At 38.5% G+C, this 12,984-nt stretch overlaps 1 protein-coding gene across 3 annotated transcripts in view; it reads left to right on the forward strand.

The window, feature by feature from the left end:
• The window catches only part of LOC143035810 (protein SCAI), a 38,467-nt gene that overhangs the window by 10,482 nt on the left and 15,001 nt on the right, over positions 1-12,984 (forward strand). For 2 of the 3 annotated variants that reach the window (XM_076202792.1, XM_076202793.1), the window contains exons 2-6: positions 1,709-1,891; positions 3,334-3,444; positions 4,644-4,740; positions 7,458-7,615; positions 11,044-11,137. In XM_076202792.1, coding sequence (XP_076058907.1) covers positions 1,709-1,891; positions 3,334-3,444; positions 4,644-4,740; positions 7,458-7,615; positions 11,044-11,137 — 643 coding nt within the window. The remainder of the gene's footprint in view (positions 1-1,708; positions 1,892-3,333; positions 3,445-4,643; positions 4,741-7,457; positions 7,616-11,043; positions 11,138-12,984) is intronic. The other variant, XM_076202794.1, reaches the window with a different exon arrangement.

Raw genomic sequence — 12,984 nt, forward strand, 5'->3', positions numbered from 1 at the left:
TGTATTCATCTGTTTCCTCTAAAGTTGTTCCAAAAGTTGATACATCTATATTGAAAGCTATATTTTTTTATATCCTTCACTCACCTCTTCTTTTTCATTTTATTTGCCATGGCCTCTTGTTACTCTTCTTTCCCAAAGAAAGATCTTCCCTGTCAATTTTGTCTTCATATCTCATTGTTCAGAACATCATGTCACCTCTCTCTTTTCTTCCTTTTAAGGAGAGAAGATCAGGTTTTTCTAACCTTTCCTCACAATCTGACTGCTGGGATGGGAACTGTTTTGTCTGCTGTTCCTCGTGTTCTTTTGATCTCGTACTTTTCTTTTTGTTTATAAACTGCACCAGTGCTGCATATTTTAATCTGGTGCTGTTCAGGTTCTCTGAGGTTTTTCATCATCTCCATGAATAAAGTGAAACACTACTTTTGTTCATCAACAGTTTATATTACTCATCAGGGAACAAATCATCTGTAACTTACACACCCAGTTCCTTCTCTTTTGCTTTTCTAATTACTGTTTCCCATTGAGTAAATTGTTCTTGACCTTTTTGTACTTTGCTCATTTACATTGCTTTGCAATTCATAACATTGAAATTTGTTTTCCACATTTGTAAATTTTGACAAAATCATCTTGTAATAAATTGCCATCTTTATCATATTCTTTTCTGGTGTTCTTTGCATTGTCTGCAAATTGATTATTTTAGTTTCTTATTCCTTACATCATGTTTCCATAAATCAAGATAATTATGGGTGCCTGTAGTGACCCATGCAGGATTGCTAGTTACATATTTCCTTTCATCCTATCCTTCACAGTTGTTTTCATGTATTCGAGCATATTTACCAAATTGTAGTACGTTATATGGGAAAAGAGCAATGTTCGTGGAATCCCATCTTGTATTTTCCAATTTATTATACCTACCTCCAAATTCATGATTAGTTCCAACTTGGTCTATATCCTTAATTTTAAATTATCATATTTAGGTTTCAATTCATGTATTGTTCCAGTTTAGACTATGCCACCCAAGCTATTCCCAAATGCCATATTTGGTTGGGGGAAGATGCTGGAATACTGCAGCAGGATTTTGATAAATTGTTTGCATGGTTAGAGAAATGGGAAATGGGCTTCACAATCTCAAAGTGCAGTCTGTTGAATGTAGGCTTACACAACCCAGATAACATGGATAGCATAGATAATGCCATATTAAAGAAAACAGAATGTGAAAAGGATGGAGTGTTAGTGAATTTGGACCTTAAATCCAGGAAACAGTGCATTAGTGCCAGAAATAGGGCTAACAGGGTATAAGGAGTTATTGTTAGGGCACTTACAGTACAAACAAAAGTGCAGAAGTAATTATTAAACTCTATCTGGTGATAGTCCCATCCTACTGATATGTTTGTCATATGACAGATTGTTTATCAACACTTCCAATTTTATCCCATCTGCTTTTGTAATGGATTCACTTTGAGACAAAAAGTTTAAATGTTGTCTTTTTTAGCTATTGCTTATTCCCAGTACTGTACATTTTTTTCTTTCTTTTTTCATTTTTTTTTTTCATTCTTGGCTACATACAGTGTCTAGATCTTTTTGAGATGAGACACTGTGTGTGTGTGTATGTACCTGCATTATTGTTACTGTAGTTGTCATTGTTATTATTATTAGTCTCATTTCTGCATCATTTTATAACTTAATTGAAGTATTATTTTTAATACAGGGATTTGCCACAGTATGGGCACAAGCAGTGGCAGGCTTACTTTGGAAGGACCTTTGACATCTACACCAAATTGTGGAAATTTCAGCAGCAGCATCGGCAGGTTTTAGATACCAAATATGGACTCAAGCGATGGCAGATTGGAGAGATTGCTTCTAAAATTGGGCAGCTTTACTATCATTACTAGTGAGTGATTTTTTCATAATACTTATAATTGTTGCCTTGAGTTTTATTGACTGGAATCCTGCAGCTGCAGCAGTGACAAAAAATAATAATAATAATAATAAAATGCATCATGGGTAAAAAAGATGAGCTTTAAGGCACCTGGATTGGATGGGTGTCATGAGGAGTGTCTGAAATAGGAAGGTACAGTTATGGTGGGTTGGCTAGTGAGGGTGTTTAATGTGTGTCTAAGGGAGAGGCATGTCCCAGAGGACTGCAGGAGTGCTTGTGTAGTTCCTCTTTACAAGGGAACAAAGGACCAATGTGATGTAGTTTTGTTTAGTATATTTGTAAGGGTGTATGAGAGGGTTTTACTTGATAGGATTAGGAGAGGAAGAGAGAGAATAATTGGTGATGAGCAGTGTGGATTTAGGAAAGGTAGAGGGTGCATGAATAAAATGTTTGTGGAATGGCAGATTTACAAGAATTTTTTTTATTTTTTTATTTACAGACGCTCCTCAACTTACGTTTTAGTTACGTTCCGAACGGCCGAACGTAAGTTGAAAATGAATGTAAGTTGTTACTGTACTATACATCCATAAATTCTATTACCGTATCTTATAAAACACCCCTAAATCATTAATTATACACATAACATTGTAAAATAATAACATTAATTTCAAATAAATTAAATTCAAGCAACATAAATTGAGATGGTGGAGGAGGAGGAGGCAAGGCATGTTCAGTTTGTCGTTTGTGCAATGTAAACAATGGACGCAGCGTCATGTGCAAGTATCGTTTGAACTACGGAGAGCGCGCTAAACTAAAAAATTCACTCAAAAAAAATTTTTTTCTTTTTTTTTACAGTCAGTTCAAACGTAAAATCGAAAAAACGTAAAACGAATGAACGTAAGTAGAGGAGCGTCTGTATTTTTTTTTTTTTTTTTTATGGATATGGAGAAAGCATATGACAGGATAGACAGGAAGGTGCTGTGGGAGATATTGCAGATATAGCATCGGGAGAAAGGTGTTAAGGCCAAGGTACTATCCCAAAATAGGCCTGGCTACAGAATCAAACTGCCCTAGATGCAACCACCACACTGAGGACACAGACCACCTTGTTCTACAATGCCCCACACCAACAATCCCTAGACAAGAACATGTATTTCTTCCCGGAGTGACTTCAGTGCCTCCCCAGTGGCCATAACCAGTACCTAGGAGCTATGGATTGCTTCCAAGATGGACCTGGGTCAATTGATCGATTATTATTATCATTATTATTACTATTATTATTATTATTATTATTATTATTATTATTATTATCATTATTAATATTATTATTATCATTATTATTATTATTATAGTTATTATTATTCTTAAATACTTTTCTGACAGTCAAACCTTTCATGTATGTGTAGATGCCTTTTATTATGTAATAACACGGACCAACATCTTCTCTTTTGCAGCTTAAGAACAAGTGAGACTAACTACTTGAATGAAGCCTTTTCCTTTTATGCTGCCATCCGAGGTCGAGCCTACTATTCCCGCACCAGCAAAGATGATCGGTCTGTTCAAATGTAAGAAAAAGAAAAAGCCTTATTTATATATTTGCTTTAAAAGTCAGGTGCATGAGTTGAAGGCCTTATATTACATAGGTTGGGAGATTGAATCTGTACATTTGGTTTGTTGCTGTGTTTGAGTGATTTAAATACTTATCAATATATATATATATATATATATATATATATATATATATATATATATATATATATATATATATATATATATATATAATCTTGACAGAGGGTTGTCATTGAAAAAGCAGTACTTCAGTTATGTAAACATGTGAACAGAAATATAGAAATTTGAGAAAGGAAAAAAATGGTAAATTCTTTATTCATATTGTTTGTAGATTTATAAGAAAATGCTATATGATTTTCTCTCATTATATGACTACAAAAAGAAAACTGTTCCACATAGGAAGCAGGTGTGTGGTAAAAGAGCTTATTGGTATAATCACTCGTAATATTATGATAGTACTAAGAGCAATGTAGTCAGGCATGCATGAAACAAGTGTGTTTGCAAATCTGCTTTTCTATCAGAATTTTTAAGTGATTTTCACCACTATTTTGGGGTGACTGTATTAAAAAAAAGAAATGGAAATTACTGTATATACCATAGGCCTAGTACAACTAAAAAAAATACCTAGACAAATTCCAAAATAATGTATTATTAAGACTTGTTGTTATTTGTTAATTTGAACCTTTAGGCATGTAGTCTTGTTGTCCAGAAACTTTGTCATGATGATGGTTGCCAATATAAAAGATATATGCCAAACGTGTAGAGGTGACCTAATAGAGGTATTCATGTGGGTTAAGGACTTTAAAAAGGGTAATACAGACAAGGTCATCATATTAAAAGAGCAGGGCAGGACTGTTAGTAATGGATTAAAATTGGGCAAATTTAGATTTAAGAAGGAAATAGGCAAGAACTGGTTTACCATGGCTAACAAATGTAAGACTTGGTAACCATGCAGTGAGCACTGAAACAATTGATTGTTTTAAGTGAAGGATAGGGGTGATAGGTGGTAATGGACTTGGAACTGCCTAGTATAGGCCTTATGTTCTTATGTTAAGGTATCATGTGGAACTTTAGCAACATGTAACTTGTGAATCCACTGTATTTCTAACCTGAAAAATAGAGATAAGTATTATCTATAGTGTGAAGCTGAATGTTCTTTGATGGTAATGAGAATGATACACAATTCTATTTACAGGTCAGACTTGATGGTCAAGAAACTCCGTTACTATGCACGATTCATTGTTGTCTGCCTATTGCTCAAGAGGATGAAATTAGTCAGAGACCTTGTGAGAGTAAGTGATACCATAATTGCCTAAGATAGATGATCATACTTTTTTGAGAAGATTAAGGCCCATTTCAGGAAAGACCCTCAGCCCTACCTACACCCACTGTTTCACATGTCTTCATTTATGTCTTACTTCCCTTATGCCTGCTCTTGACTGTCCTCCAAGCATCTTTCTTATGTATTTTCTCTACACAAATGTCACAAACTGATCCCTCCCTCCATATATGAGGAAGTATATATGAGAAAAAAAATTGACGCAGCCCGAAGGGATTTCTCCCTGTCTTTTCCTTTTCTGCATGGGAGGATGGAAAGGGGTGGTCGCTGAATTTATGAAGTGGCCTTGCTGTGTCTTGCGACACTGCCTCTGACCCAGGGCAGTGGACAGGATGCAGGGATGACCCATCATCCAGGAGGTGCCAAGATAAGAGGGAGGGAGGAAGGTGGAGGGGAGTGGAGTGTGTGGGAAATGGAATGGGTGGGATTGGTTTCTATGCCTTTTTCTTTTTGGCTACCCCCCGTGTAGGAGGAAAGAGTCTTTGGTATATGTATGTATGTATGTGTATATATATATGTGTGTGTGTGTGTGTATATATATATATATGTATGTATAGATATTTATATACCAAGGGCTTTTTTTCCCCATTATTAGGGAGGTAGCCAAGTCAAAGGCACATATCTACCCACACCCATTTCACTCCCATCCACCACCCTTTCCTCCCTCTTATCTTAGCTCCTCATGGATGACAGGTCATTCCTATATCCCACCCACTGCCCTGGGTCAGAAGCAATGCAGCAAGACACAGTACATCCACAGCAAGGCCACTTTACTTAATCAGCACCCTGCCCCCTTCCATCCCTACTTACAGAAAAAGAGAAGGCAGGGAATCCCTTCAAGTTGTGTCAAAATATCATTCACAATTCATACCACCCATCTTTAGGCCCTCCTTTCCTAGCATAACGGTATCATCTATATACAGCCACTCTCCATGTATCCCTACCTCTTGCCCTCTCCCTTCCTTACTCAACAGACATTCCTCTCTTACCACCCACTTTACTCCATCCATCCATCTCATCCTCGGTTGTCCCCTCAAGTTCACTCCATCCACCTCTGCCTTCCACATCTCTTTTAGATGCCTATTTCTCATGACATTTTTTTAATCCCCCAAAGTATTAACTTGTCTCAATCTACAATTTACCTCTACCTCCACTCCTCCATATCCTGCCACATATGACCCCAAATACCTAAAGCTATCCACTTCTGCCAGCCTCTCTCCTTTCAGACTTACCCACTTGCTGCCATCCTCTGCCCTTGTACATCTCATCACCTTGATTTTACCCACATTTATCTTCAACTTTCTCCTATCTTATACTTTCCCAGAATCGATCACCAACTCCCTTAATCTCCCCCCCCTGACACTCGCAGTTGTAAAAAAAAAAAAACTTACCTAAGATGTGAGAGCAGAGGAGGACACACTAGTGTCTGATATTCTTGACCAAGTCTGACAACTCTAATCAGCAGAGCTGAAGAAGGACATCCATGATGTTGAGAAGAGAGACTGTTGTCTTTCTTTAGCTGAGGGGCTGAAGAAGGAACAACACATTGTAGTGAAGAGAGATGGTTGTCTCTGTTCAGCTGAGGGACTGGAGAAGGATCAACACGATGTTGTGAAGTCATGATGAGAGACAATTGTCTTGATTCAGCTGAGGGGCTGGTGAAGGACTGTCATAAAATTGTAACGAGCGACAATCCTCTCTGTTCATCTGAGGGGCAGGAGAGGGACTGTCACATTGTCATGAAGTTGTGAAGAGAGACAGTCATCTCTGTTTAGCCAAGGAGCTAGAGAAGGACCTTCACGTTGTATATCAGTGGTGTCTAAATATACTAACTCCCGAGTGTGTCTTTTTGGTGCTGTTTATATAGTAGAGCAGGCACGACATAACAAAAGAAAAAATTGGTAGCTTGTTGCTATGCCATTTATCCAGCAAGGACGTGAACATTTGGGACATTACATATTCAGTTCTCTGGACATTTGAAATGTCTGCTCCTCCCTCCACTCTCATACCTCCTCTTTTATTGGTACTGAGGGACTTTTGAAAGGTCTCCTCCTCCTCCTCCTCCTCCTCCTCCTCCTTACACTTATCTGTCTTGTATATATGCATACATATCCAATTATAAACTATACATCAAATACATAAGAAGCAACAGAGAACATAATGTCAATTTACAATACACATACAAATATATAAACAGTGCGATATAATACAATGTTTTTATAATCACACTAGCACGTGACATATAGTATGTGTTGGAATTTTATCAAATGCTTTATATATGTCTGTTGTTATGATGACTATTATTTCCATTGATACTTTTTTATCAAATCACTCTGACACTTGCTGGATGATGTCTGTGAGAAGTGTGTTGGTGGAGTGACGCTCCTTGAGTCTATATTGGTTTGAGGGGGAGGTTAGATTAGTTATGTATTTTCTGCCATTAGTCTTTCTATTAACTTTGATATTAATCTATAAGAGGCTGGGTTTTCTGGTATTCCACTTCCTTCAAACAGATAATGATCACACATTCCACTGTTCTTGCCCCTAAACAAATTCTGTAATCTTTTGATGCCTCTCCTTTACCTTCCAACCAACCACTCCAGAAATGTTTAATTTTCAGGTTTTATTTGGAAGTAACTTGTGTAATGACTATTCTGTATTTCCATACAGGAATTAGGAAAACAGATTGATGAGTACACAAGTACCTATGAACCTGAAGATCAACTTGAATGGTCCCTAGTGCTTGGAGAAATCAAATCTTTCATTGAAGCCGACAACTCTATTAATGTGTTGGACATGGATTCTAATACTATAGTATTGTCACATAGGTAGGTGTTTTAGCAATGTTACATGTGTTGTATTTTGTATGGCAATCATATTATTATGTGTGTGTCATGTCTTTGACTTCTAGATTAGATTTATTGACATTAAGAAGTGAATGAGCACTGTATACTATATACAGATGCTCCTCTACTTACGTTCATTCATTTTACGTTTTTTCGATTTTACGTTTGAACTGACTAAAAAAATTGTAAAAAAAAAAAAAATTGAGTGAATTTTTTAGTTTAGCGCGCTCTCCGTAGTTCAAACGATACTTGCGCATGACGCTGCGTCCATTGTTTACATTGCACAAACGACAAACTAAACATGCCTTGCCTCATCCTCATCCTCATCCTCCCCCTCATCCTCATCCTCCTCCTCCCCCTCCTCCTCCACCATCTCAATTTATGTTGCTTGAATTTAATTTATTTGAAATTAATGTTATTATTTTACAATGTTATGTGTATAATTAATGATTTAGTGGTGTTTTATAAGATACGGTAATAGAATTTATGGATGTATAGTACAGTAACAACTTACGTTCATTTTTAACTTACGTTCGGCCGTTCGGAACGTAACTACAACGTAAGTTGAGGAGCGTTTGTATCTAGGTTTCAAAGCATATTTTGTCAAAATACACATGAGTGCTGGGCAGATTAGAATGTATGAGTGATAGTGGAAGAATTTGGAAGAGAACTAGTTGCTATTAGTGGATGACACTGCTTCTGTGACTGATTTTGAGGGAAGACTGAAGTAGATAGTGACTAAGTTTGGAAAGGTATGAATGATAGTAATACATACATATACCAAAGGCTTTTTTCCCCTTATAAGGGAGGTAGCCAAAAAACAAAGGCATAAAACCACTCTCACCTATTACATCCCCTACATACTCCACTCCCCACTACCCTCTTCCCTCCCTCTTATCTTGGCACCTCCTGGATGACGGGTCATCCCTGCATCTTGTCCACTGCCCTGGGTCAGAAGCAGTGTCGCAAGACGCAGCACATCCACAGCAAGGCCGCTTCATTCAATGATGATAATAGTTATGATAATGTATCTTTACAACAAGGGCCTCTTCCCCCATATAAAGGGGGTAGCCAGCCAAGGCATGCACCTACTCCCATCCATTCCACTCCCATCCACCACCGAGTGTTTCCCTCTCGTGTTAGCTTCTCGTAGATGAAGAGTCATCTGTCTCCTACCCACTGCATGCATCAAAAACAATGCACCAAGACACAGTACATCCACAGCAGGGCCATTTCATTTACACAGCAACCCTGCCTCCTTGTCCCTTCATTCAGAAAATAGAGAAGATGGAGAGAAATCCCTATGGGCTGCAGTAGAATATCAACCGTACACAACCATTCTTGGCTCTACCTCACATGCACTGCTTCTTTGTCACAAACCAGTACAAATTGAATTGGAGCTGCAGCCTTCCTATAACATATGTACCCAAAAACACCAACACAAAAGTATACTCTACAAGTAAACATGAATGAGTGATGGTTGCATCTGAGGCAGTTTGTTTCTGTAGCCAGGCTTGTTTTGCATCGCTATTCTCTTGTTGCTAGATAATTCTGAACATAGTCATGCTAGTCTGGTTCTTGTTTCCCTCGGGAGGGCATTTTGTTGTGGAACTAATGTCTGGAGGGGTTTGATGGATTAAGGAGTTTGATGATTGGTCTTGAAGTTCATGATACCACCATGCTTGTTCATGATGTATATGGATTGGGTGGTGAGGATGCTAGGTGGGTGTTGGAAGTCAGTGAAAATGGGGGGAAGTTGGATTTTTTTTTTTTTTTTTTTTTTTGGCAGGTGAGACTACAATTGTAACCGAGTTAGAAAATAGACTGAAACAGTAGCAGGGTTAAGAAGGATATATTAGAGGAGGAAGCTGAAAGTAAGGTGATGAGATTACAAGGGTGATGGTGGTAGTGGGATGGAGGTGATTTTAAAGGGTGAGCAGCTGGAGGAAGTGGAGAGCATTAAATATTTAGTGTCGCATGTGGCAGGGAATGGAGGAGTGTTGGTGGAAGTGAATTATTGCATAAGATGAGCCTACGCCAGTAGGTGCAATGCTGTGATTGAAGCCATCTTTGCTATATGTGCTTAGAAGGAAGGAAATGTTTTGGATGATGATATGGTTTAACGTCACACATTCCCCCCCTATCGGGAGGCTAGGACGGTGCCCCTCACAGAGGGCTTTGTAGCGTGGAATTTAATGAACTATGCCCCTGGTTCAACTTCGCTGGTGGCAGGATTCGAACCGTCCTTACCTCAACCTTCGCCGCAAGTAACGATGCCCTAACCCGCTCAGCTAGCGAGCTTCCTAATATTTTTTTTTTTTTTTGGGGGGGGGGGGATGAAAAGTAGGTACCTGGAGATGAACACAAAGAGAAGACTTTGTGAAATTGAGTGTGTCCATAACTCTGTATGGTGTAGACTTGGAATTTGAAAGAGATAGACGGGAAGAGCCTAAATCTGTTAGAGATGGAGTGTTAAGTGCAGGTGGTTATGAGGATAACTGAAGTAAGAAATGTGGAGGTGAGGCAGAGATAAAAAGAGGTAAAAAGAACTGGCAGGAAGGGTTGATCATAGAATGCTGAGACGGTTTAGACATAGAGAAAGAATGAAGAAAGACAAGAAAAAAGAATAGAAAACAGAAGTGGATGGAAGGAACTAGAAGAGAAGAGGAAGAATGATGTGGATGGGGGGGTGAAGGGGTGTTGGATGTAAGTGGAATCTCTCTTGAACAAGGAAGGGTTTGTATAAAGGATAGGAGTGAATGAAGGGATTTCTTCTTGTCTGTTCTGTGTATTTCCCAAGTGGATGACGGAGGGTTTGTTAAAGTGGTGAAGGTAAACCTTCTCTAGTTGTTGGTCCCTGACCTGACCTGAGCAGTGTGATAGAGGACAGAAATGACCCTTCATCCATAAAGAGCTAAGATGGGAGAGACATTGAAAGAGTATTTGGACTTGGCCACCCCTATTATATTGTGTTGTATTGGGATTTGTGTGGTGTGTTGTATGATGTGTTGACTATCTTCCATGTGATGGTTCAATGTAGGGCAGTTTCTCTCAGTGGCCAGGCCTGTGTTGTGTTGATATTATTTTAATGCTGGATTGTGTCCTGAGCGTAAACATAGAAATGTCATTTTTACTTCTTTTGAGAGGGATTTTTCTAAGAGGCTGATGTCTGGGGGGTTGTTGGTGGTGTAGCATTTTAATAAAGCTTAAGCAGTCACCATAGTGAGTAGTTAAATTAAAATTGTTGTGATCTTTCTGCTGTGATGACATTCCCCACCATAAATAGAACCACCAGATGTTAGCATGAATTAAGTCTGTAGAATAGATTATTGGGGCAGATGGATTAACAAGACAGCAAATGTGTGAGGAAACCAGATAAAAAGTATACTAATTCATGTTTGTCTTTTCAGATTAAGTCCTCACAACACACCGCCATTAGAGAAGACGCCCATAATGAACTTAACCCTTCAAGAGATTCTCATTGTTGGCAATTGTAATGACCAGGTATAGAGTTGAAATTGTAATATATTAGTTAATTTTATTTAGTGCCAAGATAGGAGGGAGGAGAGTGGAATATATGGGAAATGAAATGGGTGGGAGTGATTTCTATGCCTTTTTCTTTTTGGCTACCCCCCGTGTAAGGGGGAAAAAGCCTTTGGTATATGTATGTATGTATTTAGTGCAATTATTGTATCAATTTGATTTGTTGTTTATCTCCACCTGCTGATTAGAGGCAGGTCGTATTTGTTTGTTTTATTTATGTATATACTTGTTTATTTGTCTTTTTATTTTTTATAAATATATACTTACATATACCAAGGCTTTTTTCCCCCTTTCAAGGGAGGTAGCCAAAAAACAAAGGCATGAAAACCACTCCCACCCATTCCATCCCTATCACTCCACTCTCCTAAAAATATATATATATGTATATAAATATATACAGTAGCGAGCATAAGTTAAGGGACAGTAAAACACTCTCTGAATAAATCTTTATTGTAACTTAAGTATTTAATCAAGAGATCTGTAAACTGACACAGATTTACATACACTTCTAGTATGAATTCTGATGAAGTTTTAAAGCAATAGATAGACCGGTTAGTAAATAAGCAGAAGAATAGCACAACAGTTACATTTCCATGTAGTGCAAAAGTTAAGGGACACATCAAAAAATGCAACCAAAAACCTTGTTGATGTCAATTTAACTCTTATTTGTAAGCATTTATAAGACTTTCTGCATCAAGCCAATTATAGCTTAAGCTTGTACATTATTGGAACGCCTTAAAATCCATCATGGCGCCTGCAAAACGTCAACAAGTGTCTGAAGCAGAGAGAAACCGCATTGTGTCTTTACACAAAGATGAATTATCACTTTCAGAGATTTCACGTGCAATAGGGAGATCTCGCAGTATCGTGGAACGCATTGTAGCTAGATTCAAACAGTCAGGAAACGTTAAAACTTTGCCAAAGACCGGCAGACCTCGAAAAACCAATGCGAGGGAGGACAGAATGATGGTAAGACAGAGCATGCAGGACCGTTTTAAGACTGCAGCTGAAATTTCTCGCGAGATGGGTGAAACTTCCAGTTGCACAGTGTCTCGATTTACGGTTTCACATCGACTGAAGCAAGCTGGTTTGTTGGCACGTGTCCCTGCTGAGAAGCCTTTGATCTCAAAGAAAAATAAAAAACTACGTCTTCAGTTTGCCCAAGAACATGTTGTATGGTCGGACGCACAGTGGGCTACAGTTCATTTCAGTGATGAATCCAAGTTTAATGTGATCGGGTCTGATGGAAAAAAGTATGTCAGACGCAAATTAGGTGAAAGGTTGTCTCCAAAGTGCGTCAAAAAGACAGTGAAATTTAGAGGAGGTAGTGTGACGGTGTGGGGAGCCATTTCTGCTGCCGGGCCTGGACCGCTTGTTCGCCTGCATGGTACAGTAAATGCAGCTGTATACAAGGAGCTACTTCGACAGCATGCGCTACCAAGTTTACGAGCTGCAGCTGCACAACCACCCATTTTCATGCAAGATAATGCTCCTTGCCACAAAGCCAAGTCCTTTACCACATTCTTGAGGGACGAGGGGATATCAGTTATGAATTTGCCAGCCCAAAGCCCTGGTCTTAATCCAATAGAAAACGTATGGAAGATCATTGGAGAACGTGCGAAGCCAAAAATCCAGAAAAACAGGACAAACTATGGGAATATTTGGAAGAAGAGTGGAAAAAGTTGACTCCGGAGTTTTGTAGAACATTAATAGGTTCCTGTGGTAAACGATGCAATGAGGTTATTCAGAACAAGGGTATGTTCACCAATTATTGATATTCTTGATATTTTTTGATGGTGTCCCTTAAC

Source organism: Oratosquilla oratoria, chromosome 19 (assembly GCF_046742065.1).
Source record: "Oratosquilla oratoria isolate Oo_2021 chromosome 19, ASM4674206v1, whole genome shotgun sequence".
NCBI classification, from domain to species: domain Eukaryota; kingdom Metazoa; phylum Arthropoda; class Malacostraca; order Stomatopoda; family Squillidae; genus Oratosquilla; species Oratosquilla oratoria.